General features: G+C 41.1%; 2 protein-coding genes across 12 annotated transcripts in view; both read left to right on the top strand.

Annotated features, from left to right (window-relative positions):
- The window catches only part of LOC114643681 (tripartite motif-containing protein 16-like), a 488,218-nt gene that overhangs the window by 193,178 nt on the left and 269,205 nt on the right, over positions 1–25,835 (top strand). The window lies entirely within an intron of this gene.
- Positions 1,864–25,835, top strand: part of LOC114643677 (E3 ubiquitin/ISG15 ligase TRIM25-like) — a 110,521-nt gene continuing 86,549 nt past the window's right edge. The window contains exons 1-2 of the mRNA XM_051927702.1: positions 1,864–2,486; positions 14,269–14,364. Coding sequence (XP_051783662.1) covers positions 1,908–2,486; positions 14,269–14,364 — 675 coding nt within the window. The 5' untranslated portion in view covers positions 1,864–1,907. The remainder of the gene's footprint in view (positions 2,487–14,268; positions 14,365–25,835) is intronic.

Below are 25,835 nucleotides of genomic sequence, written 5' to 3'. Positions count from 1 at the left end.
ATTGGTTCCTGACTTGCACCCTGTGTTGACTGGGATTGGCTCCAGCAGACCCCCGTGACCCTGTGTTTGGATTCAGCGGGTCAGAAAATGGAGGAATGGATGGATGACTTACATTCCAATAGGTGGTGCTCTGCATATGATAACGCTGAGGTCCACGCTGATCTCTTATATTTCATCACAGATTATTAAATGACACATTCCTTTGACATTTCTATACTTTGTCTTTATTTCTTGAGTGACTGAAGTAAATATTATAGCAACGAATGTTGGAAATGACTGTATTCTTGCTGAGGGTGTTATCAATGCTGAGAGATTTCACTTGAATAATAATAATAATAATTCTTTATATTTTTATTGTGCTTTTCTCACAACTCAAAGCTCTTCTACACAGTGAATGGGGAGCCACTTCAACCACCACTAATGTGCAGCATCCACCTGATGATGTGACGGCAGCCATTTTTGTGCCAGTATTCTCACCACACATGAGCTATTAGATGGTGAAGTGGTGAGAGAAACAGTTAGCTAATGAGAGACAGGGGACAATTAGGGGGGCACAATGACAAGGCCTTGGAGGGCAATTTAGCAAAGACATCTTCATGGAGGACACACAGGGATCTTTAATAACCACAGAGAGTAAGGACTTCAGTTTTTATGTCTCATCTGAAGGACAGCACCATTTATACAGCACAGTGTCCTCGTCACTGCACTGGGGCATTGGGATCCACATTCAGACCACCGGGTAAGACCCCTATTGGCCTCAACAACACCTCTTCCAGCAGACACCCAAGCTTTTCCGAGATAGTCTCCAATCCAAGTACTGGCCAGGCCTGAATATGCTTAGGTTGAGGTAGATGACCTGATCTGAAGTGCATGTGGTGTGTCTGCTGGCTACAGAAGAGCAAGGGCGGCAGAAGTAAGACCACCTTGGTTTGAAACTGGCATAAAACCAAATGTTATACAAGTCTTCATGTGTCTCGGAGACATCTGTACATTTGTTAGTGCTGGTGACAGCGAGTCCCAGTGTGGGGCACTGAGAAGTGACAGGCTGGAGGGGTCACTCTTATGTACTTAAGTGGAATGAGTCTGAGGTGGGCTATTACAGAGGGACTGGCATCAGGGCAGCACTTATACCCAATTTTTTGACTAGAATCTTTTATGTGTTAATCATTTGGTGCAGGAGTAGACGAGCCTGTTCAACAGACTTGATTAAGTCTCACAAATCCTGAGATAAAACGACTTGAATAACCAAGAAAATCTAAAAAACTGTGAAGGAGCCGAGAGTGGCGAGCGCCTGCTGTGTGTTACGTGTGTGTGTGTGTGTGTGTGTGTGTGTGTGTGTGTGTGTGTCTGTCTGTCTGTCTGTCTGTCTGTTATCAGTTTTTAAGATGTTTTCATATTTCTAGTACCCTTGTGTTTATTAATGTATCATATTATTCTGTTTATTAAACTGAGTGGGCTTCAGTTGAGGTCTTTACTGAATAATCTGATAAATTCCTGGCATGAGCAAAGAAAAACACAAACATTCATTTGATAAGCAGGAGACGAGAACTTATTATGGGATGGATAATATGTTTAATAAATAGGAATAATATGGAGTCTGATGTGGACTTCAGTGTGTAATAAATGAATAAGAAATACTGACGTGAATGACACTTTAGCAGACCCCCCTGTGACAGGTCATCTCTTCTGTCACTTGGTGGTCTTCACTCTCTGAGCTCCTGTCTCACATTAACTGTTCACCCTCAGTGTCTCCTGAGATGTTCTCTCTGTCAGCTCTCAGCTTTTTCTTTAAATCTCCTCCTCCTCCTCCTCACTGAGCAGAGATAAACTTTTACTTTCCTTTCTTCACAAGTCACTTCGTTGTTCCTCTGACTGATTCTCTCTGCCTGCCTCTCCTCAGACTGACGATGGCTGAAGCCCAGCTGTTTGTGTCACAGGACGAGTTCACCTGCTCGGTGTGTCTGGACACCCTGACTGACCCCGTCACCATCCCCTGTGGTCATAATTTCTGTCTGAAATGCTTAACTAACTACTGGGATCAGAGCCAAGAGTGCAGCTGTCCTCAGTGCAGAGAAAACTTCACCACGAGGCCTGCTCTGCGAAGAAATAATCTGCTGAATGAAGTCATCAAGAAATTAAAGAAGACAACTCTCAGTTCTCCTCCTCCTCAGAATTATGCTGGCCCTGGAGACGTGGAGTGTGACTTCTGTACTGGTAAGAAGTTCAGAGCGGTGAAGTCCTGTCTCACCTGCCCGGCCTCCTACTGTCAGACTCACCTGCAGCCTCACTATGAAGGAGACACCCTGAAGCACCACAAGCTGGTTGATCCTGATAGAAATCTGAAGGAGAAGCTCTGTGAGAAACATCAGAAAAGTCTGGAGATATTCTGTAAAACTGATGATTCCTGTATCTGTCTTATTTGTGTGGTGACTGGACATAAAAATCATGAAATGGTCGAGCTGGAGAAGGAAAGAGAAGGAAAGCAGGTGAGTGATGTTTAGTGTTTAATGGAAACTGTTTGAATAACTTTGAGTTAAGGAATTTGTACATTTAATGTGACAGAGAAATCTCTTCATCTCCAGTAAAACTCGATTATCTGTCACTTGATTAACTGTCAGGACTAAATTACAAAAACTTCACCTTGTGCACGCCAGCGTCTCCCGATTACTACTGCGAGTTCTGCACATTGGAACAACGCAAATCCCAGTGTCCGTTACGTACCTTCAGCTTTAATGGCGGTTTGTAGCTTTTCTCTTTTGTTATTATTAAACTTAATGACTAGATAGATAGATAGATAGATAGATACTTTATTAATCCCAAGGGGAAATTCCCATACTCCAGCAGCAGCATACTGATAATAACAATATTAAAATAAAGAGTGATAACAATGCAGGTAAAAACAGACAATAACTTTGTATAATGTTAACGTTTACCCCCCCGGTGGAATTGAAGAGTCGCATAGTGTGGTGGAGGAACGATCTCCTCAGTCTGTCAATGGAGCAGGACGGTGACAGCAGTCTGTCGCTGAAGCTGCTCCTCTGTCTGGAGATGATCCTGTTCAGTGGATGCAGTGGATTCTCCATAATTGATAGGAGCCTGCTCAGCGCCCGTCGCTCTGCCACAGATGTTAAACTGTCCAGCTCCATGCCAACAATAGAGCCTGCCTTCTTCACCAGTTTGTCCAGGCGTGAGGCGTCTTTCTTCCTAATGCTGCCTCCCCAGCACACCACCGCGTAGAAGAGGGCGCTCGCCACAACCGTCTGATAGAACATCTGCAGCATCTTATTGCAGATGTTGAAGGACGCCAGCCTTCTAATGAAGTGTAGTTGGCTCTGTCCTTTCTTACACAGAGCATCAGTATTGCCAGTCCAGTCCAATTTATCATCCAGCTGCATTCCCAGGTATTTATAGGTCTGCACCCTCTGCACACAGTCACCTCTAATGATCACGGGGTCCATGAGGGGTCTGGGCATCCTAAAATCCACCACCAACTCCTTGGTTTTGCTGGTGTTCAGGTGTAGGTGGTTTGAGTCGCACCATTTAACAAAGTCCTTGATTAGGTTCCTATACTCCTCCTCCTGCCCACTCCTGATGCAGCCCACGATAGCAGTGTCGTCAGCGAACTTTTGCACGTGGCAGGACTCCGAGTTGTATTGGAAGTCCGATGTATATAGGCTGAACAGGACTGGAGAAAGAACAGTCCCCTGTGGCGCTCCTGTGTTGCTGACCACAATGTCAGACGTGCAGCTCCCAAGACGCACATACTGAGGTCTGTCTTTAAGATAGTCCACGATCCATGCCACCAGGTATGAATCTACTCCCATCTCTGTCAGCTTGTCCCTAAGGAGCAGAGGTTGGATGGTGTTGAAGGCGCTAGAGAAGTCCAGAAACATAATTCTCATAGCACCACTGCCTCTGTCCAAGTGGGAGAGGGATCGGTGTAGCATATAGATGATGGCATCTTCCGCTCCCACCTTCTCCTGATATGCAAACTGCAGAGGGTCGAGGGCGTGTTGAACCTGTGGCCTCAGGTGGTGAAGCAGCAGCCTCTCCGTGGTCTTCATCACATGTGATGTCACAGCAACAGGCCGGAAGTCATTCATCTCACTAGGACGTGATACCTTTGGGACTGGGGTGATGCAAGATGTTTTCCAAAGCCTCGGGACCCTCCCCTGTTCCAGGCTCAGGTTGAAGATGCGCTGTAGAGGATCCCCCAGCTCCGATGCACAGACTTTCAGCAGTCGTGGCGATACTCCATCTGGACTCACTGCTTTGCTGGCACAAAGTCTCTTCAGCTCTCTGCTCACCTGCACTGTTGTAGTTATGGGTGGGGATGTCTCTTCTACAGCAGAAGGATGTGTGGAGGGTGCAGTACTCCGAGGTGAGAGTGAGAGTGGGTTAGGGTGGTCAAACCTGTTAAAGAAGTTGTTCATTTGGTTTGCTCTCTTCACGTCTCTCTCGATGGTGGTACCCCGCTTCGAGCTGCAGCCAGTGATGATCTTCATCCCATCCCACACTTCCTTCATGCTGTTATTCTGCAACTTCTGCTCCAGCTTTCTCCTGTACTGCTCCTTCGCCGCCCTGAGCTGGACTCGGAGTTCCTTCTGCACGCGCTTGAGCTCATGCTGATCACCGCCTTTAAAAGCCCTTTTCTTCTGGTTCAAAAGGCCCTTGATGTCACTTGTAATCCATGGCTTGTTGTTAGCATAGCAGCGTACTGGTCTTACTGGAACTACAATGTCCATACAGAAGTTGATGTAGTCAGTAGTACAGTCAACAAGCTCCTCAATGTTCTCATTATGTGATCCCTGCAGGATATCCCAGTCTGTAGTTCCAGTCTCTGAGAGCCTGCTCTGCCTCATTGGACCACTTCCTGAATAAGCGTGTGGTTGTAGGTAGGACCCTCACTCTTGGTTTGTAGTGAGGCTGAAGCAGAACCAGGTTATGATCTACTTTCCCAAGCGCAAGCAGTGGGGTGGCGCTGTATGCGTCTTTAACGTTTGCATACAGTAAATCAATAGTCTTATTTCCCCTGGTGTTACAGTCAACATACTGGGAGAAGGCAGGTAATGTTTTGTCCAGCGTCACATGGTTAAAGTCTCCAGCGATTAGCACAAGCGCCTCGGGGTGCTGCGTTTGTAACTTAGCAACAGAAGAATGGAGGATGTCACTCGCTGTCTCCACGTCCGCCCGAGGAGGGATGTACACAATAACAACAATGACGTGTCCAAACTCTCTGGGCAAGTAATAGGGACACAGACTTACAGCCAACAGTTCGATGTCCCTGCAGCAAGTGGAGACTTTGATGTTAACATGTCCAGAGTTACACCATCTTGTATTGACATAGAGAGCGAGTCCTCCTCCTTTGTGCTTCCCGAATTTACTTGCGTCTCTGTCCGCTCTAACTTTGCTAAACCCGGGTAGCTCCACGTTAGCATCTGGGATGGTGGTAGTTAGCCATGTTTCGCAAAAGCACAACAAACTGCATTCTCTGTAGGTCCTGACATTTTTCACCAGCGCAGCCAGTTCGTCGATCTTATTTGAGATTGAGTTCACATATTCCAGAATCACAGAAGGCACAGAGGGCTTAAAACGCCACTTTCTCTCAAGCCGCTTCATTTTAAGCTTAGTGCCGGCTCTGCTGCTGTGATACCGCCTTCTTACCTCATCAGGTAAATAGGGGACCACACTGGCACTGGCATTTGTTCTCAGCGCTGGAAGTTGAGTACTTGAATAGACGAGTCTCGGCGTGTAAAAATCCATGCCCACGTTGTAAAAGTAAGTGTGTCCAGGGAACGAATCCACATGAAAGAAAGTGATAGGAGTGATCAATAAATAAAAGAGAAAAATAAAAGTAGAAAAATAAAGTCTTACACGGAGCTGCTGGAAATTCTGCCACTCTCGGCGGCGCCTGAGTCATAACTATACATTGTTATGGCCTATCAACATATGTGTGTGGTGTTTGAACTTATTAAACGTTTTTACGAAACAGCAACAGCTCTTCAAGTATTGCTTCAATGACGGAGTAGGAAGGCCAACAGTGAATGATAGAAAGCGGGATGCTGAAATAATTGAAAAATGTGTTGACAATGGAAACCAGTGACGGTAACGTTATTCTGTATTAATGTTAATGGTCTTCTTCGTTGTCATTTTCTTTATATATTCTGTTATATCAGGTTGTGTTAATATATTGTGGTGTGCAGGCAGCTTGTGATGCTGTGTATGGGGGCAGAAAGGGCGGAAAGCTGTAAGTGATGGGACTGGCTGAGGGGCTTCTGTTCTGTGAGGGGCGGACAGGAGAAGTGAGGAGAGAAGTGAAGGTGTGGAGCAGGGAGTCAGGAGACATTAAGCAGGAGTGTTTGTGGTATCAAAAAGACACAACGAGAGTGGCAGGAGATCAACTGATCGGTAGGGAAAGCTTTCTGTGATTGTTTAGGAGGTGAGCTCTGTAACCAAATAACGGAGTGTAAGACAGGACACCGCTTGTGAGGGAATGAAGACTCCACGTAAAACGTACAAAACACCAGGACCTCTGAGTTATATTTGCGTATTACACTGGTCATTACAATATTATATAAATTAATTCATTTTATTAATATAGTTTTTTACGACTCTTCGCTAAACTAATCTACTACATGTCATTTTTAAAGTAGCTGCTCTGTTTTCCGTCTTTTCTCTTATCCGTCACAGCCTCGGTCCTGACCCCTGACTGATAATCGAGGTTTTACTGGACCTTATAAACCTGATATTACATGTTCAGAGCATTGGCTACTGGAGTCCATCCTGGTGAGACTGGTGCAAGTCATGAAACAGCTCAGGATGAGATCCCCAATATGGCCCACAAACAACTGAGTTCTCTCCTCACAGCCAGCTGAGTTTCTTTCTGCTCTGATCAGTTTCTGTTTTGAGTTTCTAAGGCAGTTGGAGGCCAACTATAGCCTGCTGTCTAGAAATGTCCACTGGCAGGGGTGCGAGCATCACGTGGGCTACGCGTAGAAATGTCTGACATTCGGACCCTCCTGAGGTGTTCTTAACAAGATAATGTTACAGTTGGCTGATGTCAGCGTAGTAAGTGAGCACACAATGTCATCCATCCATTTTCCAACCCGCTGAATCCGAACACAGGGTCACAGGGGTCTGCTGGAGCCAATCCCAGCCAACACAGGGCACAAGGCAGGGAACCAATCCTGGGCAGGGTGCCAACCCACCGCAGGACACACACAAACACACCCACACACCAAGCACACACTAGGGCCAATTTAGAATCGCCAATCCACCTAATCTGCATGTCTTTGGACTCTGGGAGGAAACCGGAGCGCCCGGAGGAAACCCACGCAGACACGGGGAGAACATGCAAACTCCACGCAGGGAGGACCCGGGAAGCGAACCCAGGTCCCCAGATCTCCCAACTGCGAGGCAGCAGCGCCACCCACTGCGCCACCGTGCCGCCCACACAATGTCATCCTAAACGTAATTCAATAGAAGGTCTGACACATCGATAGACACACTCTGTACTGCTGACACTTACAGGTGCTGGTCATAAAATTAGAATATCATGACAAAGTTGATTTATTTCAGTAATTCCATTCAAAAAGTGAAACTTGTATATTAGATTCATTCATTACACACAGACTGATGTATTTCAAATGTTTATTTCTTTTAATGTTGATGATTATAACTGACAACTAATGAAAGTCCCAAATTCAGCATCTCGGAAAATTAGAATATCAATTAAGACCAATGCAAAAAAAGGATTATTAGAAATGTTGGCCAACTGAAAGGTATGAACATGAAAAGTATGAGCATGTACAGCACTCAATATTTAGTTGGGGCTCCTTTGTCCTGGATTACTGCAGCAATGCGGCGTGGCATGGAGTCGATCAGTCTGTGGCACTGCTCAGGTGTTATGAGAGCCCATGTTGCTCTGATAGTGGCCTTCAGCTCTTCTGAATTGTTGGGTCTGGCGTATTGCATCTTCCTCTTCACAATACCCCATAGATTTTCTATGGGGTTAAGGTCAGGCGAGTTTGCTGGCCAATCAAGAACAGGGATACCATGGTCCTTAAACCAGGTACTGGTAGCTTTGGCACTGTGTGCAGGTGCCAGGTCCTGTTGGAAAATGAAATCTGCATCTCCATAAATTTCATCAGCAGCAGGAAGCATGAAGTGCTGTAAAACTTCCTGGTAGACGGCTGTGTTGACCTTGGACCTCAGAAAACACAATGAACCAACACCAGCAGATGACATGGCACCCCAAACTATCACTGACTGTGGAAATTTTACACTGGATCTCACGCATCGTGGATTCTGTGCCTCTCCTCTCTTCCTCCAGACTCTGGGACCTTGATTTCCAAAGGAAATGCAAAATTTACTTTCATCAGAGAACATAACTTTAGACCACTCAGCAGCAGTCCAGTCCTTTTTGTCTTTAGCCCAGGCGAGACGCTTCTGACGCTGTCTCTTGTTCAAGAGTGGCTTGACACAAGGAATGCGACAGCTGAAACCCATGTCTTGCATACGTCTGTGTGTGGTGGTTCTTGAAGCACTGACTCCAGCTGCAGTCCACTCTTTGTGAATCTCCCCCACATTTTTGAATGGGTTTTGTTTCACAATCCTCTCCAGGGTGCGGTTATCCCTATTGCTTGTCCACTTTTTTCTACCACATCTTGTCCTTCCCTTCGCCTCTCTATTAATGTGCTTGGACACAGAGCTCTGTGAACAGCCAGCCTCTTTAGCAATGACCTTTTGTGTCTTGCCCTCCTTGTGCGAGGTGTCAATGGTCGTCTTTTGGACAACTGTCAAGTCAGCAGTCTTCCCCATGATTGTGTAGCCTACAGAACTCGACTGAGGGACCATTTAAAGGCTTTGGCAGGTGTTTGGAGTTAATTAGCTGATTAGAGTGTGGCACCAGGTGTCTTCAATATTGAACCTTTTCACAATATTCTAATTTTCTGAGATACTGAATTTGGGACTTTCATTAGTTGTCAGTTATAATCATCAACATTAAAAGAAAAAAACATTTGAAATACATCAGTCTGTGTGTAATGAATGAATCTAATATACAAGTTTCACGTTTTGAATGGAATTACTGAAATAAATCAACTTTGTCATGATATTCTAATTTTATGACCAGCACCTGTACACGCTGAGTGTGCTTAGCTGCTTGTCTGCCTTTGTGGTGTTTTTTCATTTTTAAAGAATCTGAGTTTGCGTTTGGCTGATCTCAGGGCTGTTTAAGAGACACATTATTGTCACATGTCAGTGTGTATTGTACTCCAGAGTTAAGTCTACGATTCTTACAATAAGTTCAGCTCACAAATATCAATATACTGTTCCTGTGTAGATTTTCTATTTTTAATGATATAACTCATCAGGCTCTTCATCAGTGATTAGACATCATGTTATTTAGTGGAGCAATAAGGACATTTTGAATGTCAAACCCCTGAGTGATAATCACACCTAATGTCTGATTATGACAAAGACTCTGAGCTTTCATATTTGGTAAAACCCTAACAAGTCCAGCAGGAGTGTAAAGAACTTACTAGAAGTGTAAGTCTGACCATCTAAGCCAATTTCAAATCCCCCATCACTACTACACAATCTCAATGTACAATAAGTTCAGATAAAGACACTTCAGTCCACCATTTGGTGTTTCTTCAAATAAAGGACTAGTGTCACATCGGCTCTGCCAGGTCTCAGTAAGTACCACAAATGTTGCCGAGTCCTCGCTGGAATATTAAAGAGCTCGGCTCACAGGTGAACACACGTTTAGAAACCAACATCTTAAACACAATGAAGTCTATGACGTGGCCTGATATTTGTCAGTTTAATATGAATCAGGTCACTAATATCGACATCTAATTTTTGATCTCTTTATGTTTTCTGTTTTTTGTCTATCACTTGATTTGGATTGATTTACATAAATCAGTTCTTCAGAGGTCCCTGAAAGCAGACATGTAATTGTAGGACAGACTGGCACTGTTTGGTCAGAAGTCTTTTTCTTAAGCTGCCACCGCCTGCCCCTCTTTTATTGACTCGTAACTTCAACTCAGATGTCAGTTCACTTCACCAGGACTCTCCTGACAGTTTTGGGTGTCATCTGATCAGTCTGATCAACCACAGCAATTGTCACCCAGTGATTCCTCACTATGTCACTCTTTATTACTTTGTGACTGAAGAAGGAGCCGAAACTCAACTAGATGTACAACACTTAGCAGGAATTAGCAGTAAAAAGGTTGGATTTCTGTTCATCTAAGACACCTACAGCAGCAAGTCCACTCCGTCCTTTATAACCCTTTGTAAGCACTAGAACTCTGATCTCTGCCCCTGGATTAGCTTCTGCCCTGTAATAAGACCCTTATTGTGGCCATCACAAACGCTCAATGGTCTCTTCTGCTCCAAAGGGTAACGTAGTGCCAGACAGTAAGAGCTGAAGACCCCTGTAATGGAGTTGAACGTGGGGGTCTCATTCAGTCCTGACTTGATAAAGGAAAGCAAAGTGCACAAGTAAGAGAGACCAACTATAAAATCTGTAGAATTACTGAAGGAGGACGTCAACCAGAAGTTGTACATTTGTTTGCCACTAAAAGATAACCAGTAAGTGTGAAACCTCAAAGACTTTAAACTGAAGTACAACTCACAGTCACAAGGAGAAAAGGACAAGAGAGAGAAAAGAATCTGTTAGAAGAAACACAAAGCCAACTAAATGTTCTTAAATGTGTGACAGAGGAAGCTCTCCATGGACACAACAATCTGGACAAAGCATCACCTCCACCTGAGTGACCATAAACCAAGTCAGGAGTTCACCTGCTCGGAGTCTGAGGACTTCTGACTGTGACTCGGTAGTTAAGAGAAAGCCAGGAGGTGAATTCTCGGAGTTGACGTCACCATAACTGTGTGAAGGAGAAGGCTGTAGCTGTTGTGAGGGTCTCTTGATAAATTCAGTAAGAAAACTAAAGTGGACTTGAATCAGTTCAGAGCAGCGTCTCACACACACAGAGGAGCTGTAAGGGAGTGCAGGCAACCTGTGAGGAAAACCAAACTGCCATCACAGTGCTGACTCTAGAAACTTAATAAGTAACTAAGAACTGAAGCAGAACTGAGACGAGAACATTTAAAAGCTGCTTCTGAATGAGTGATGTTTACTGGGAAAGTTTTTGGATAAAAATTATAAGAAATAAAATCACAAGTTGTGTGCCTTTCCTATAAGAGTAGCCCTCAGTTTAAAATGGTTTACTTTTCTTCTTAATAAAAATTTTAAAGCAGTACTTTGCCGCTGCGAAGCGCGGGTATTTTGCTAGTATGTATATATATATGTATATATGTATATGTATATATGTATATGTATATATGTATATGTATATATGTATATGTATATATGTATATGTATATATGTATATGTATATATGTGTATATGTATATATGTGTATATGTATATGTATATATGTGTATATGTATATGTATATATATGTATATGTATGTATATGTATATGTATGTATATGTATATGTGTATATGTGTATATGTATATACGTGTGTATATGTATATATGTATATATATGTGTATATGTGTGTATCTGTATATATGTTAGGCAGGTTGCTATCACCACTCACCTACGCTACCACACCCGCCTATCCTACCAGCTCCGTTGTGCTGTGCTGCTTCTACACTGCTATCAGCTAAGTATCACTCACTTTTTAGTGCTTTGAGTACTGAGAAAAGCGCTATATAAATGTAATGAATTATTATTATTTGTTATTAAACACTAAAGTACAAAAACGAAGTAGAAAGTAACAGTAAACCGCAACATCACAGGGAACACCGGCACACCGCATTTACTAAATACTAAGAAACACTAAAGGAAAAATACTATTCAGTAAGTACCGGTTCTACTAAACAGTAAATCAGTAAAGGAGAAAGGACTAACCGCGTCAGCTGTGGAGCTCAGCTCGGAGCGAAATGAAGTGAATGAAATCAGGTGAATGGGAGGGGAGATGATCATGTGACTCCCCCACCTGCCTTAACTCTCCATCCCTCCACAAACATAGTCTCTCAGATCCCAACTCTCCTTTCGCACACTGCATCTACTAAGCACTAAGAAACACTAAGCAGAAACACTAATGAAAAAAATACTATTCAGTAAGAACCACGTCTACTAAACAGTAAAGGAGAAAGGACTATGGGAAAAAGAACGGCAAGACCGCGTCAGCTGCGGAGCTCAGCTCGGAGCGAAAAGAAGTGAATGAAATGAGGTGAATGGGAGGGGAGATGATCACGTGACTCCAACACCCGCCTTAACTCTCCGTCCCTTCACAAACACAGCCACACGGATGTCAACTCTCTTTTATAGATATTGATGTTTGTTGTTGTCTGTTGATGTCGACTGTCTGTATACACTTGAATACGTACATCTTCAGTTGTCCTTATATTAGAAATACATTTTATTTTTCGACTGTGACTTGTCCCTGGTGGAGTTTGCATGTTCTCATTGTCTTCATGTGGGTTTCCTCCTACAATCGAAAGACATGCAGTTTAGGTGGACTGGGGCTTTGACACATTAGCTCTATTGTCTGTGTATTCAACCTCGGTTTTCTTATTTTTCCTCTCTTCTTAGGGAATCTGGAGTGGGGGGCTCTCAATAACACAGCCTGTTAAAGCCCACTGAGACACTCCTTGGGTGATTTGTGGATATACAAGAAAACAGAAATTGTGTTCTTTCCAGTGTGAGGTGTGCAGAGTGAAGAGTAAAGCAGACAGGCCTGTTCCTTGTGCTGCTCCAGTGTTGCTCACACAGTCCTTGAGTCTGCCTGACAGATAGTCCATCATCAGGACACCACAGGCTCACCCACCTGCACATCTCTGAGCTGACCCCTTAACAGGGATGGCTGGGTGGTCTTGAAGACTCTGGTGAAACCAAAACTCATAAGCATATTAAATATCTCTCTATTATAAGAGAAGAGACCTGATCTTTCTAAAGAGACTTTTTGGAAGTCCTGAGAGACGGAAGCAAGATCCACAAAATGGAGACTTTGGCCATTTCGAAAGTCAACAAAAAATGATAGTAAAGATCGCATTCGTACAAACAAATGGAAATTATTACTCAGTGAAATAACAGAACAGCGAAAAGGGATTGAATATATTGTTTGGATTGAAAATTTAAGTCGGAGACTTGTAGATCGTCTAATTCGTGTTGCCATCATGGTAAAGTAGTGTTTCTTCCCAATGAAGAGGCCTCTCCGCGAGAATGAAAAGATTTGTGGTTTTGTGAAAGTGAAATCCACGTACGCGGTCAGGCTTGGGTCACAGAGTGACACAGATACACAGGAGATTTTAGAGACAAACGTTATTCAGACACTTCAAACAAACATAAGTCTCTTTCAGGAGTGAATCGAGCTCCGTGTATAGTCGGAGGAGACAGTTCCGTCTCTCAATTAGAAGAATAGAAAATCTTCCTGTTCATAGGGGTGGGGTGCACCTCGGGAGCGGGACCACCACAGGAGCAGAGGATGTCTGGGGGAGAAGAGAGACAAGGCAGTGAGACAAAAGCACAGGTGCTGTACAGGCTTTTAAATGTTTGAAGCACCGCACGAACCAAACCTGCGGGTGGGCAAGCGAAGTGAGCAGGGGGCGGAGCTCACTAGATTAATTAAAAATAATAATCCGTCACCTAAACAAAACACCTGAGGTAAGTAACATATGAAAATATCATTTCTGAGTTTTTGAATTCCTTTAAGTTGTCTTTCTTCCTGAATTCAACAGAATCGTTTGTGTATTTCGGTATCTTACTTGACTCCAGAAAATAACAATGGCAGACAACGTCCTCACATGTCTGACTCAGGATTTCAAATGTCCTTGTAAATCCTATAATTACTGACATGACGTTAAGTCCTCCTGGCCTTTCACCAGTTTCTTTACTTTACACTCCAGTTTTTTTTATTATTTTTGGTGTTTTGTGAACTTCATATTTCCCAGTTTGTTGATGTGATGTTTTCTAAATGTCAAGAACTAACTCACACACCAGTGTGCCTTCAAATTGTCTTCTGGATTTGACACACTCTTCAAACCCAAACTCAATCTTACATCAATTAAATTAAACCTTTCTTTTAATCTTTATTGTCATTCCTTTTTGTTAAATCAAATCTAAGTTGTGTCATGAAATGTCAAACAAATGTGTTGTGAGAATATCAGGAGTCAGAAAGAGAAGAAGAAATCACAAAGTGAACATGAATTCTGATCTCACCATGCGTGTCCTCTTGTGTGTCCAAACAGAAACAGCTGGGGGTGACACTGAGTGACATCAAGAGGGGACTTGAGGAGAGAGCGAAGACACTGAAGGAGACGAGGAGGGCGATGGACAAGATGAATGTGAGTGGAATATGAATACAACACTTCATATCGAGAGGAGAAATGAATGATAATTTAAACAGCAGCAGAGCTTCACTGGTGATGATGAGTAGGGACACGAGAAGGGAGAGTTAGAGAAGACGTTGTGTGGTGTCCTTCATGGCCTTTCACGGTTGACAGAATCCCGGTGTTACTCATTGCAGACTCAGACAGCATCACCCTAAAGTCCTCTGATATTCCATCAGCTGCTTACAGGGTACTTAACTCTACTGACAAAAACTCACACTGCAGATCTGTTTCCTTAAGAGGCGATTTGCTCTCTGGAAATGTGTTCTTTTCAATTGCGGTGTTTTAATTAACCTGAATTTAAATAATTATAAATAAAAAAAGGTATTATCCCCACCCAGCATGCAATATGACGGTTACAAGATTACACGAGAAGTATAAAGGATAATCTAAGCTAACATTACTGACTGGTTCACGCTGTATTACAGATGGGAAGCTTATGACAGACTCTATCAAGCAATGTGGGGGTCTTGACATACGCATTCTGCATCTTTCATTGCCATGCTGAAAAAGATTTTCACCGGACGGAAGACATAATCTTCTGCCCGGCAGCTTCAAAGTGTTGGCCGTAGGTCCATCCTTATATTCTGGTTGCTCCATGTGCAGGCTCCTTCTCTGGATCCAAACAAGGACAGGGAAGGACTCCAACCTCACCTTCAAAAATACAGGAATAGCACAATGCCTACATACAGTTCTCATTCTCCCAATAAGGAAAGAGGATAGTGTGCTGACCGAAGACAGAAATACAGTGGAACCTCTAGATACGAGTTTACTTCGTTCCAGCACTGAGCTTGTATAGCGAATTTCTCGTATCTAGAACAAATGTCCCCATTGAAAATAATGGAAGTCCAGTTAATCCGTTCCGCATCCCAAATATATTAACATAAAAATCAATTTTCCTAACAAATAACACTGATAAATTATATATACTGTAGTCTACCTTTAATAAATAACACTGGTAAATAATATAACTGATTATTAAAAGAATCAAAACAGGTGTCCAAAGTGCAGTAGAGCATTCAATAAATCTTTAAATAAATAATCCTTAAAACAGTTGTGAAGTGGAGGTTTAAATTACACAAGAATAACAATCCTTTAACACGAGGTTAAAACGTCAACAGGAAGCAGTCTTCAAAAAACAGATGACAATCCCCGGTGCTTCTTCTCTGTTAGCATCTCACCTGCTTCTCCCATGCGGGCTTTGCAACAGGCGAGACACTTAATGCAGCTGACCTTCTCTACACTGTCCTGCTTCAGCTGTTTGGCTCGCCTGTTCAGCTACACGCGGGCCTGCACTCGCTCGCTCTCCCACACCGACTTCCTACTGCTGCGGATTCCTGCCTCCTCCTGCAACCTCCGTTCTCTCTCCTCTCCTCTCTTTTCTTTTACTTCTTCTCCCCCTTAACCGGCTCGCGCTTCTCTATATATGCAGGGAGGACATGGCAGCTGCAGCCCATCAGCCACAGGAACAATCATGGATGTGGGCAGTTTCCCACCTGTGCACTTAGGTGAGAAATGCAGACACCGCAGATCGCCCTGCGGCTCGCTACAGCTACCACGCCCCCTCGCTAAGCCGCGAGCTATACCCACAGCCTGGCTCGTGGCTCGTTACGCGAGCCAATGCTCGTATTTAGATCTGAATTTTTCGCTCATACTTTCCTCGTATTTTGAATTTCTCGTATACAGACGTGATCGTATCTCGAGGTTCCACTGTATACTAGTCTGTCTTTAGGCTGACTATTCAATTCTCCAGTTGTCTTTGGCTCTCTAGTCCTGTGCTTGGCTCGGCAATTCTAAATGCTGATGCTGAGTCCCTGTGTACCATACTTGGTCTGCCTGTATGAATGAGTCCATAACAGTGGGCACAGAGAACAGTGACATTTAACTTAATTAAACATATTCTAACAAGCCACCCTTTGTCACTGGATCTGTGACAAAAAAACAATACTTGAAAGTCATATCCACAAATCAAAAGGTTCTAGATCCCTTTTTACATTGTTTACATTTCAAAATCATTTGTGGAAATGTGAGGTGTAATACCACTATAGCAAGTTACAGTACATTTGGACAAACCGTTACATTTAACATGGTGTTACTACATAGTGATCATTATATCTCATCAGTTGTATCATAACATCAGATATTATAATTCTATATAGCATCTTAATGGATTTCACTATTCTTTGGTACTCATAACATTTCTAAATTCAGTGTGTTGCTATATGTACCCCACCCTTTGGTGTCTGATCCCTTTTTATAAGTTATAATAGTTGTAACATAACTCAGATGCAATTCTAGATCTATTGCTATGATTATTACTTGTTCTTAAACTAGTATTATTGCATAATTGTACATTATTTATATCCTTCCCAACTTCACTATTGGATGTTCTATTTCCATTCAATTTACAATTTAAACATTATTGGTGGTTAATTATGCTGATCCTCATACCTTTGAGCCCCTCTTAAAACATTTTCAAGTGTATTCCTAAGCTTTGTATATTCATGCCTTGTCCAACCCAGTGGTTTGTAGATAAAGTCTTTTGTTTGGTGGCTTTGTACATTCTTCTGTACAAAGTATGACTACTTCAGTTTTCTGAAGCAGTCATACTTTGTACAGAAGACTTTTACTATTGCTGGAAATAAAAAATTTAAACAGTCCTGTTGCCATTAGAGAGCTCATGAGATGCACACATGGTGGCTGTCCATTTTTAGCAGAGGAACACTTCCCCCTTGGCTTGCCCTGCATTCAGTAGTCATTCATGGGAGCCTTCAACAGCTGTCATCTCACTTCAGTGGCATTTTACAGCCTGTTCCTGTTAGGAGTCCATAAAACTCTGTTTTGCAGCAAAAAATGTCTGCACATAGCATGGCTTCAGATTTACTCAGCTGGACTTACAATCTTTCTTTGATTCTGCACTTCTTCCACTCTGGAAAAGCAAGTAATTTCTTCACCAGCTATTATCCGGTAAGTGCATTATATCAAAAGTTATTAGTAAATGTACAGTTTTTTTTTTTTTTTTTAATCTTCATTTCGTAATACACCACCTTCTCATCATTGATAGAACTTTTACCACTGGCTTGGAGAGACTTTGGCACCATTAAATTGAGTGGCCAAAACTAAAATACTTTGCTAGGCTAACTAAAGAAGGGTGAAAAATAGAGCAAATACATAACATAAAACAATTCTTTATCAGTCATATGTATAATACAATGCAGCACTATTAATGACAATTCTAGACCCGCAGTTCTCAGTCTCACATCACAAATAACAGTTTGAGATAAATTAAATATGGCAAAATATTACCTTAAAACTAGGCTAATGAAAAGGTTTCTTCAGAAGAATAATACACTAATTAAAATTAAAACATTACATCAGTTATACATTACAGATGTCTTGAATTATAACAAGATGACATATTTGAACTTGAGTGTTCTCATAGAACAAAAATCTTATAATATCTAATATCATAGAACAAACTGTAGCTTATCTGATCAAGAGACAAATCTTTTAAATGTCTTTAAAATATTACAACAACACAGTTCATATAGACTAATGGTTCTAATGTATAACTGAACATTCTATTTAGTTATGTGCATTATAACTGAGTATTGACCTTAATATATTGATATAGTAACACATCTTCATAAAATTAATCACTTATAGAGACAAATCAATACATTTATTCAGTTCTAATACATTTTGTAATTACTGAAGTGATAATAATAATCATTTGTTATACATCAAAATATGTAAATCCTTTATACTGTTTTTATATGAAGACTAGAGAAGGAAATCAGTCTAATTTTAATTATAGCAACATTTTAACCTTTGTATCTTCATTTAAACATTTTTATTATACATAATGTTATACCCTTACACTTGCACTAATCAGCATGCAAGGAAAATAATTCCAATAACTGCTGTTCATTAATCTATGATTGGTAAAAATTCACCACACTTTGATTGGATTATTTCTAATTTCTCTGCTCAAACTTGCTATTAAGCTATTTCTTGCAGCTTGTATAGAAAAAATAATTTGTTTCATCTATTACCCACAGGTTTTGATGAATCTGTAGAAAAAACAACATCTATAGGCTTGAGTTATAATTTATGCTAAATAATACTTTCTTGAAATTCAGATTTTTAAAATGTTTAAAGTCTTAACTCTTTAACTGACTGTGCGGCTGGCTGTCTTTTTGCCTTGCAAGGGCATACGTCAGTTATTTATCACTTGCATCTGCTTGTAGGCTTCAAAAACATTCCAGGCTTCACTACCTAAGCACAGTCTGCATTACAAATATTCTTATGATCACTTTTCTCTTTTGCAGATATTTACTTGTATTACTAGTACAATTAAATTTGAATATGATCCCCTATTACTGTAACGATTATGTTATTCTGTTATTATATGGGACGTCTCCCATCTTTTAGGGTTTCTCATTACATTATTTTTTTTAGTCAGCTGACACACATAGAAACACATACTGACAAATGACATAAACAGGCATCTGCCACCCCAGCCTCTGAATAAGAATAATTTATTCTTCTTTTATTTTCTTTGCTAGATTCTAAATCCCACTTCATGCCCAAGCAAAATTACTTGGCTAAACAGAAGTTCTTTTTAAACAACATTCAGCACACTGGGGAAAGCAACTGTTCACAAACAAGCAGCCTTCACTCATTTCAGTTATTACAACATACAGTATTTGGCAATTGCTTCATTCTTTCAAATATTTTCACATATTCACATACATTCTCTTTTACAATTGCATTTCATTCATAGAATAAAGTTCTCTTTCAATTGTATTTCATTCACATAGATCTCTATCACACGTGCTATAAACTCACTTGAGGTTGTGCTTTTTTTTGTTTATCTATAAGGTTTCACCGTGCAGCACACTTAAACGCGTCACTTTCATTAAATTAGGAATTCATCTTACCTTAGTTTTATACACGCTAGTTTCCAGATCATGAAAAAGTCTGTGGCGAAACCACGTTCAGTGACAGCAAGGAAACACTAATTTCCGTGGCGATCCACAGTTCCAGCGACAATCAAGGACAATCCACTCGGGAAATCACGCAGCACAATTCCACAACAAGAAAGCATTCCCATCAAAAGTTACGCGGTCACAAAGAACATTTTGACTTAACAAGGAAAATATACGTGCTTGATCCTTTATTTCGTATCAAATGTGCTGACCACTACGTCACCATGCTCTTCCTTTATAGTACCTAAAATACACAACTTCCATTCATGCACAATCAGGCACATTCTGCTTATCGCAAGAACTTGTCTCCCGTCTCATTTAGTTTTATTAAAAGAGCATTTTTCCTTTAAGCTTGATCAGGGTTTAAAAGGAAAAATGTTTTGCACGTTTACAAGCCTTAAAGAAAAGTGGAGACATTCTATTTGCGTTAAACCAATTACACAAATCAATAATTATCTTTCTTTGTTATGTGAGAAACTGTCTCATTTTTAAATTTACACTTATCCAATTAATCCCTTCTTTAAAGAGTATGGCCAGTACTCACCAGAAGATAGAGTTTCTCGTTGCAAGTTTTAAAACCAAATGTATTTATTCTTTTTCCAATTTTTAGTTAGAGCTCTTTGCATTACAGTTTCTTTTTAAACATTAGCTTATAACGTAGGTTCATAATTTAAGCTATATTTAAAAGGCGATTTCAATAATTTCTGTGTGTTTAAACACATGGCATGACTCTTTTAGCAGTACCATCATAGGTGGGGGTTGCCAAAACCTTTAACCTTTAAGGCAGAGTGATTACGACAGCTGCCCAGCTCACTGACTGCGTTTTAACATGTGGATGAACCGTGTACATTGGATTTCTATTATGCCATTAAAGATTTCTACAATTTAGTTTAGCAAGCGTGATCGAGCCGTTATGGATTTTATCAGCATCTTTACCGACTTTCAGATCCTCTGGATGCGGGATTGATTCATCATACAAAGTAAGTGCCGGCATGCCTATCTACATAAAATCTTAACGTGCAGCTCTTTATTGCTTTTTCAAAATATTGTTTCTAATGGCTAAACGATGCAACTTATTTAAATAAGTGTTCCCCAACACGGCATTTACTTTTCAGGCAGGTTTTGGACTTCGTACAGCAGTTAAATAATCTGTGTTGTCCACGCGGGTGCCATTTCATTTTATTCAGAACAACCAGTCTCATGCTATAAGTTTAAAACTGTTGTTTCTATTTATTTTGTCCAGTTTAATCCCACATTTATACTCATGCTTTGGACTTAAAATTCCAACCTGCATGGTGTTGTTAACAGACGCTACCACAAGTCATTGGCAGCTGTCTTTTTTTGCCCATGGCCCGCTACAAGACCGCCTCTTGTCTTTTGCAGGGATTAATTACGATTATTATTAATTAGTAATATCCCCATTCCAATTAGGGCCTGCCATCTTAACTCGGTCGGGAGTTCAGTGTCGGAGCGTGCAACCATCCCAAAATATATTAAATATTTCGACCGAACCCTTCATTGCCGTCATTATCAGAAACATATTATATATTTATATATACTGTGTGTATATATATATATATATATATATATATATATATATATATATATATATATATATATATATATATATATATATATATATATATAATTTATAAATAATATATGGTTATTAATGTAGCCACAATCCTGTTCGCAGCGCCATTTTGTTTCCTTAAGAGGCGACTTGCTCTCTGGAAATGTGTTCTTTTGAATTGTGGCGTTTTAATTTAACCTGAATTTAAATAATTAGAAATAAAAAAAGGTATTATCCCCACCCAGCATGCAATATGGCAGTTACAAGATTACACGAGAAGTATAAAGGATAATCTAGCTAACTTTACTGACGGGTTCACGCGGTATTACAGACGGGAAGCTTATGACAGATTCTATCAAGAAATGTGGGGGTCTTCACATATGCAGTCTGCATTTTCACCGGACGGAAGACATACTCTTCCGCCCGGCAGCTTCAAAGTGTTGGCCGTAGGTCCATCCTTATATTCTGGTTGCTCCATGTTCAGGCTCCTTTTCTGGATCCAAACAAGGACAGAGAAGGACTCAAACCCCACCTTCAAAAATACAGGAAAGCACAATGCCTACATACAGTTCTCATTCTCCCAATAAGGAAAGAGGATAGTGTGCTGACAGAAGACAGAAATATACTAGTCTGTCTTTAGGCTGACTATTCAATTCTCCAGTTGTCTTTGGCTCTCTAGTCCTGTGCTTGGCTCAGCAATTCTAAATGTTGATGCTGAGCCCCTGTGTACCATACTTGGTCTGCCTGTATGAATGAGTCCATAACAGTGGGCACAGAGAACAGTGACATTAAGCTTAATAAAACATATTATAACAAGGTCGATGCTGATGTTCTGAATTAGATCAGCGGGCACAACGTCCATTAATGGTCTAAGCTGTTTTTATTTAAAAATAGCATTGCATACAATCAAGTTCAAGTTATACAACAAATGACATTCGAATCAAAATGAAAAATAAAAATCAGAAAGTTAAATCAGAAATCTAAACAAACAAAAAAATGCAAAAAATAAAAAAAACTACCAAACAAGATTCACACTGCAACCCAGAAAAAAGGAGAGGAGCCGAGAGCTGGGCCAAACTTCATAATAATTTAGGAAAATAAATAAATAAATAAAAAGAGAGAATTTCCTTTTCCCCCTGCTATGGATGCTTATTTTAAAGTTTTATTAATTAGGTCTTGCCATATTTTATTAAGGTTTTGAACAGCTCTTCTAAGTGAGAATTTGTTTTTTTTTAAATGTCAGACATCACTGACCCATTGACTTAATACAGGTGGGCTGGGGGTCTTCAAGTTCAGCAGGACAAGTCCATGAGCTCACAATGCTGTCAAGGCAGTTACAGTCAATGTGTCCTCCTCCACTTTAGGCCCCTTTGGTAGCCCACCAACCACAGCTGTTAGTGAGTTAGAAGTGATTGTGACCCCACGGCTTTCTGATTAAACATTCAAACATTTTGGCCCTAAATGATGTTACTTTGTTGTCCTCCCAAAACATGTTGCCCTGTGAGGCTGGAGCTCGATTGCCACACTCACAGGTTGGATTCTTCCCAATTTTAAATGAGATAAATGTGATTGATGAAAGAGTCAAAGTCAGATGGTCGAATACTTCGCACATATGGAGCTGGATTGTATTCTATGCATGACTGATTTCCACTCTTTTTCTGAGATAATCATTAAAGGTCCTTTTCCCACCGTATCCTAGGACCCTTAAAGGGGAGATTCTTTGAAATGTTTTTATATGTTGCTGTGATGCTGTCTGATTCCTCAGGACTGATCAGGATTTCTTCTAGAAAAGAAATGGGTGGGAGGTGTAGAAAATTTGGTATGGTTTTTGGGTAGATTTTTGTTGTCTGTAGCTTCTGTAAACTTTGCTAATAATGGTGGAGCTAACTTAGTTGGAAACGTCTTTATAATTTTCCAAAAGTTGCCATCAGGGCCTGATGTTTTCCCACTTTGGAGTGAGTTTACAACATCCAGAATTTCTGAGAGTTTCAGAGGTTTGTCCAGTTCCTCTTCACTAAGAGTGTCCAGTTGTTGTATTTGCATTACATCAAAGAACTCCTCAGATTGTGTCACGTCTTCTTTAAACTGAGTAGAATATAAAGACTTATAGTACAGTGATCCCTCGCTGTATCGCGCTTCGCCTTTCGCGGCTTCGCTCTATCGCGGATTTTATATGTAAGCATATTTAAATATATATCGCGGGATTTTTTGCTGGTTCGCGGATTTCTGAGGACAATGGGTCTTTTAATTTCTGGTACATGCTTCCTCAGTTGGTTTGCCCAGTTGATTTCATACAAGGGACGCTATTGGCAGATGGCTGAGAAGCTACCCAACTTACTTTCTCTCTCTCTCTCTTGCGCTGACGTAGGGGGGTGTGAGCAGGGGGGCTGTTCACACACCTAGACGATAAGGACGCTCGTCTAAAAATGCTGAAAGATTATCTTCACGTTGCTACCTTCTGTGTGCAGCTGCTTCCTGAAGCGACATGCTGCAAGGTGCTTCGCATAATTAAAAGCTCAAAGGGCACGTATTGATTTTTGACTTTGTTTTTCTCTGTCTCTCTCTCTCTCCCTGCTCCTGACGGAGTGGGTGTGAGCTGCCGCCTTCAACAGCTTTGTACCGGCAGTGCTTCGCATACTTAAAACAGCCCTATTGATTTGTTTGCTTTTCTCTATCTGACGCGCACTCCGTTGAAGAGGAAGATATGTTTGCATTCTTTTAATTGTGAGACAGAACTGTCATCTCTGTCTTGTCATGGAGCACAGTTTAAACTTTTGAAAAAGAGACAAATGTTTGTTTGCAGTGTTTGAATAACGTTCCTGTCTCTCTACAACCTCCTGTATTTCTGCGCAAATCTGTGACCCAAGCATGACAATATAAAAATAACCATATAAACATATGGTTTCTACTTCGCAGATTTTCTTATTTCTCGGGTGGCTCTGGAACGCAACCCCCGCGATGGAGGAGGGATTACTGTACTTGCTAAATGTGTGAGTTATATGTTTAGGCTTCATTACTTTATCACCAGTTGCACTGGTATTTCTGTTATTGCGTTGCAAACTTCCAGCTTGTTGATTGTTGAGCTAAGATCTTCTTAGCCTTCTCTCCATGTTCACCATAATGATGTTGTGATGTAAAGATGAGTTGTTCAGGTTCTTTTGTTATCAAGAGGTTACATTCTGATTGGAGAGCCTGTCTTTTCCTGTAAAATACCTCATTTGGAGAGATGGGATATTGTTGATTTATTCTGGAGATCGTAATGTTCTTCTCTTGTTCATTCTGGTATTTCCCAGTTTTATTAGACTCCATAACTTAAGGATCTCCACTGTTTGACTGAGTGCAGACATTACATAACGTACACCTCCAAATGTTTTACTTCAGCTTTCATATTTTATCACAAAGGACAGTAAGATTGTCCATTGGTGCCATCTGATGAATCTCATGTCCACTTTCTTCCATTCACTTTCCATGTGGAGTTTACCCCTTCTTCCAGTATCTCAGTGAGTTTCTTCCAGTTATTCCAGATCTTCCACCACATCCTCACGTTTCAGTTTCGTTAATTGACAGAAACCCCCAATTGGCTTCCATTGTGATCACTAGTGTAGCTCTGACCCTGTAATGATCTGGCAAACTGTCTATAGTAGCATGCTATTTGATTCCCACTTCTGCCAGGATTAATTTATGTGAAAGTTCTCATCCAGCAGACACAGAACTCTTCACACACATTTCTGTGCCCAGACAGACCAAACTTATCCAACCTAATTTATTTAACACAGACTCACATTAAACAGACCAACACTGTCAAGTGTACTAAAGTACTAAACACAGCCGGTCCAGACCAGTGTCATTATTTCAAAGAAAAAAGGCGGAGAACAATGTGTCACTCAACACTGTGTAGTCCAATCCAGACACAGAGGTGACAGCTGAAGAAGTAGAAGTGAAGGAGAGCCAACCTCACAGACCGACCTTCACTTCGGTTTATGTTTCTACGCTCGTCTGCTTTTGTTGTTTCCTCCTAGAATTCCTGCTTATTACTGATGCATGAAATCCCCTCTCTACACCCATGATGACTCTGACATTTTCAGCCAGGATTCCTTCCACTAGATGTTGTTCATAGTTTTGTTTCATGTCTTTTGTATTTGTTTATTAATGTTAATGTTGATTTGGTTGAGTATCTGCTTTATTCATTGTATTCGACCTTCTCTATAAGCTGACTTTCTTATGTTTCATGTGGTTTGTGTGTGGCTCACCAAGAGGTGGACCATCTGCCAGTCACCACCTTGAGCTTCTCATCCGCCCTATAAACCCAGAGGGTCTCCCACAGTTTCATTGTGAATGTGCTCTGTGAGTTTGATGAGATATTGTGTTCTTTTCGCTGTGTCTATGCTTTTGTGATTTTCTGGATTTTGTCAGCCTGTGCTTTGTTTTTCAACAGCTGTCTTTGGATTCTGTTTGGAAACTTTGTTTGTTTTGGATTGACTTGTTTTGCAGAAAATAGTGTCTTAGTATTTGGAATACAACTTTATGAAGAATAAATCTTTAATTATATTAAGATTCTATGAGGGCCATTTTCTGTCTGTCTGTCTGTCTGTCTGTCTGTCTGTCTGTCTGTCTGTCTGTCTGTCTGTCTGTCTGTCTGTCTGTCTCTCTCTCTCTCTCTCTCTCTCTCTCTCTCTCTCTCTCTCTCTCTCTCTCTCTCTCTCTCTCTCTCTCTCTCTCTCTCTCTCCATCCCTGGGCTGTTGTGTCTTCCAGTCGGGCTACCAAAATCTATCTCAGCCCTGCCCGTCGGGCTATCATAGGAAGGAAAAATATATGTAAATGCTTTTGCATTCTTTCGCAAATGTAGCTGGGTAATTATGTC

The sequence above is a fragment of the Erpetoichthys calabaricus genome, chromosome 5, assembly GCF_900747795.2.
Source record: "Erpetoichthys calabaricus chromosome 5, fErpCal1.3, whole genome shotgun sequence".
Lineage (NCBI taxonomy): Eukaryota > Metazoa > Chordata > Cladistia > Polypteriformes > Polypteridae > Erpetoichthys > Erpetoichthys calabaricus.
Note: the sequence above shows the minus strand (reverse complement) of the source record. Positions and strands in the feature narration are given on the sequence as shown.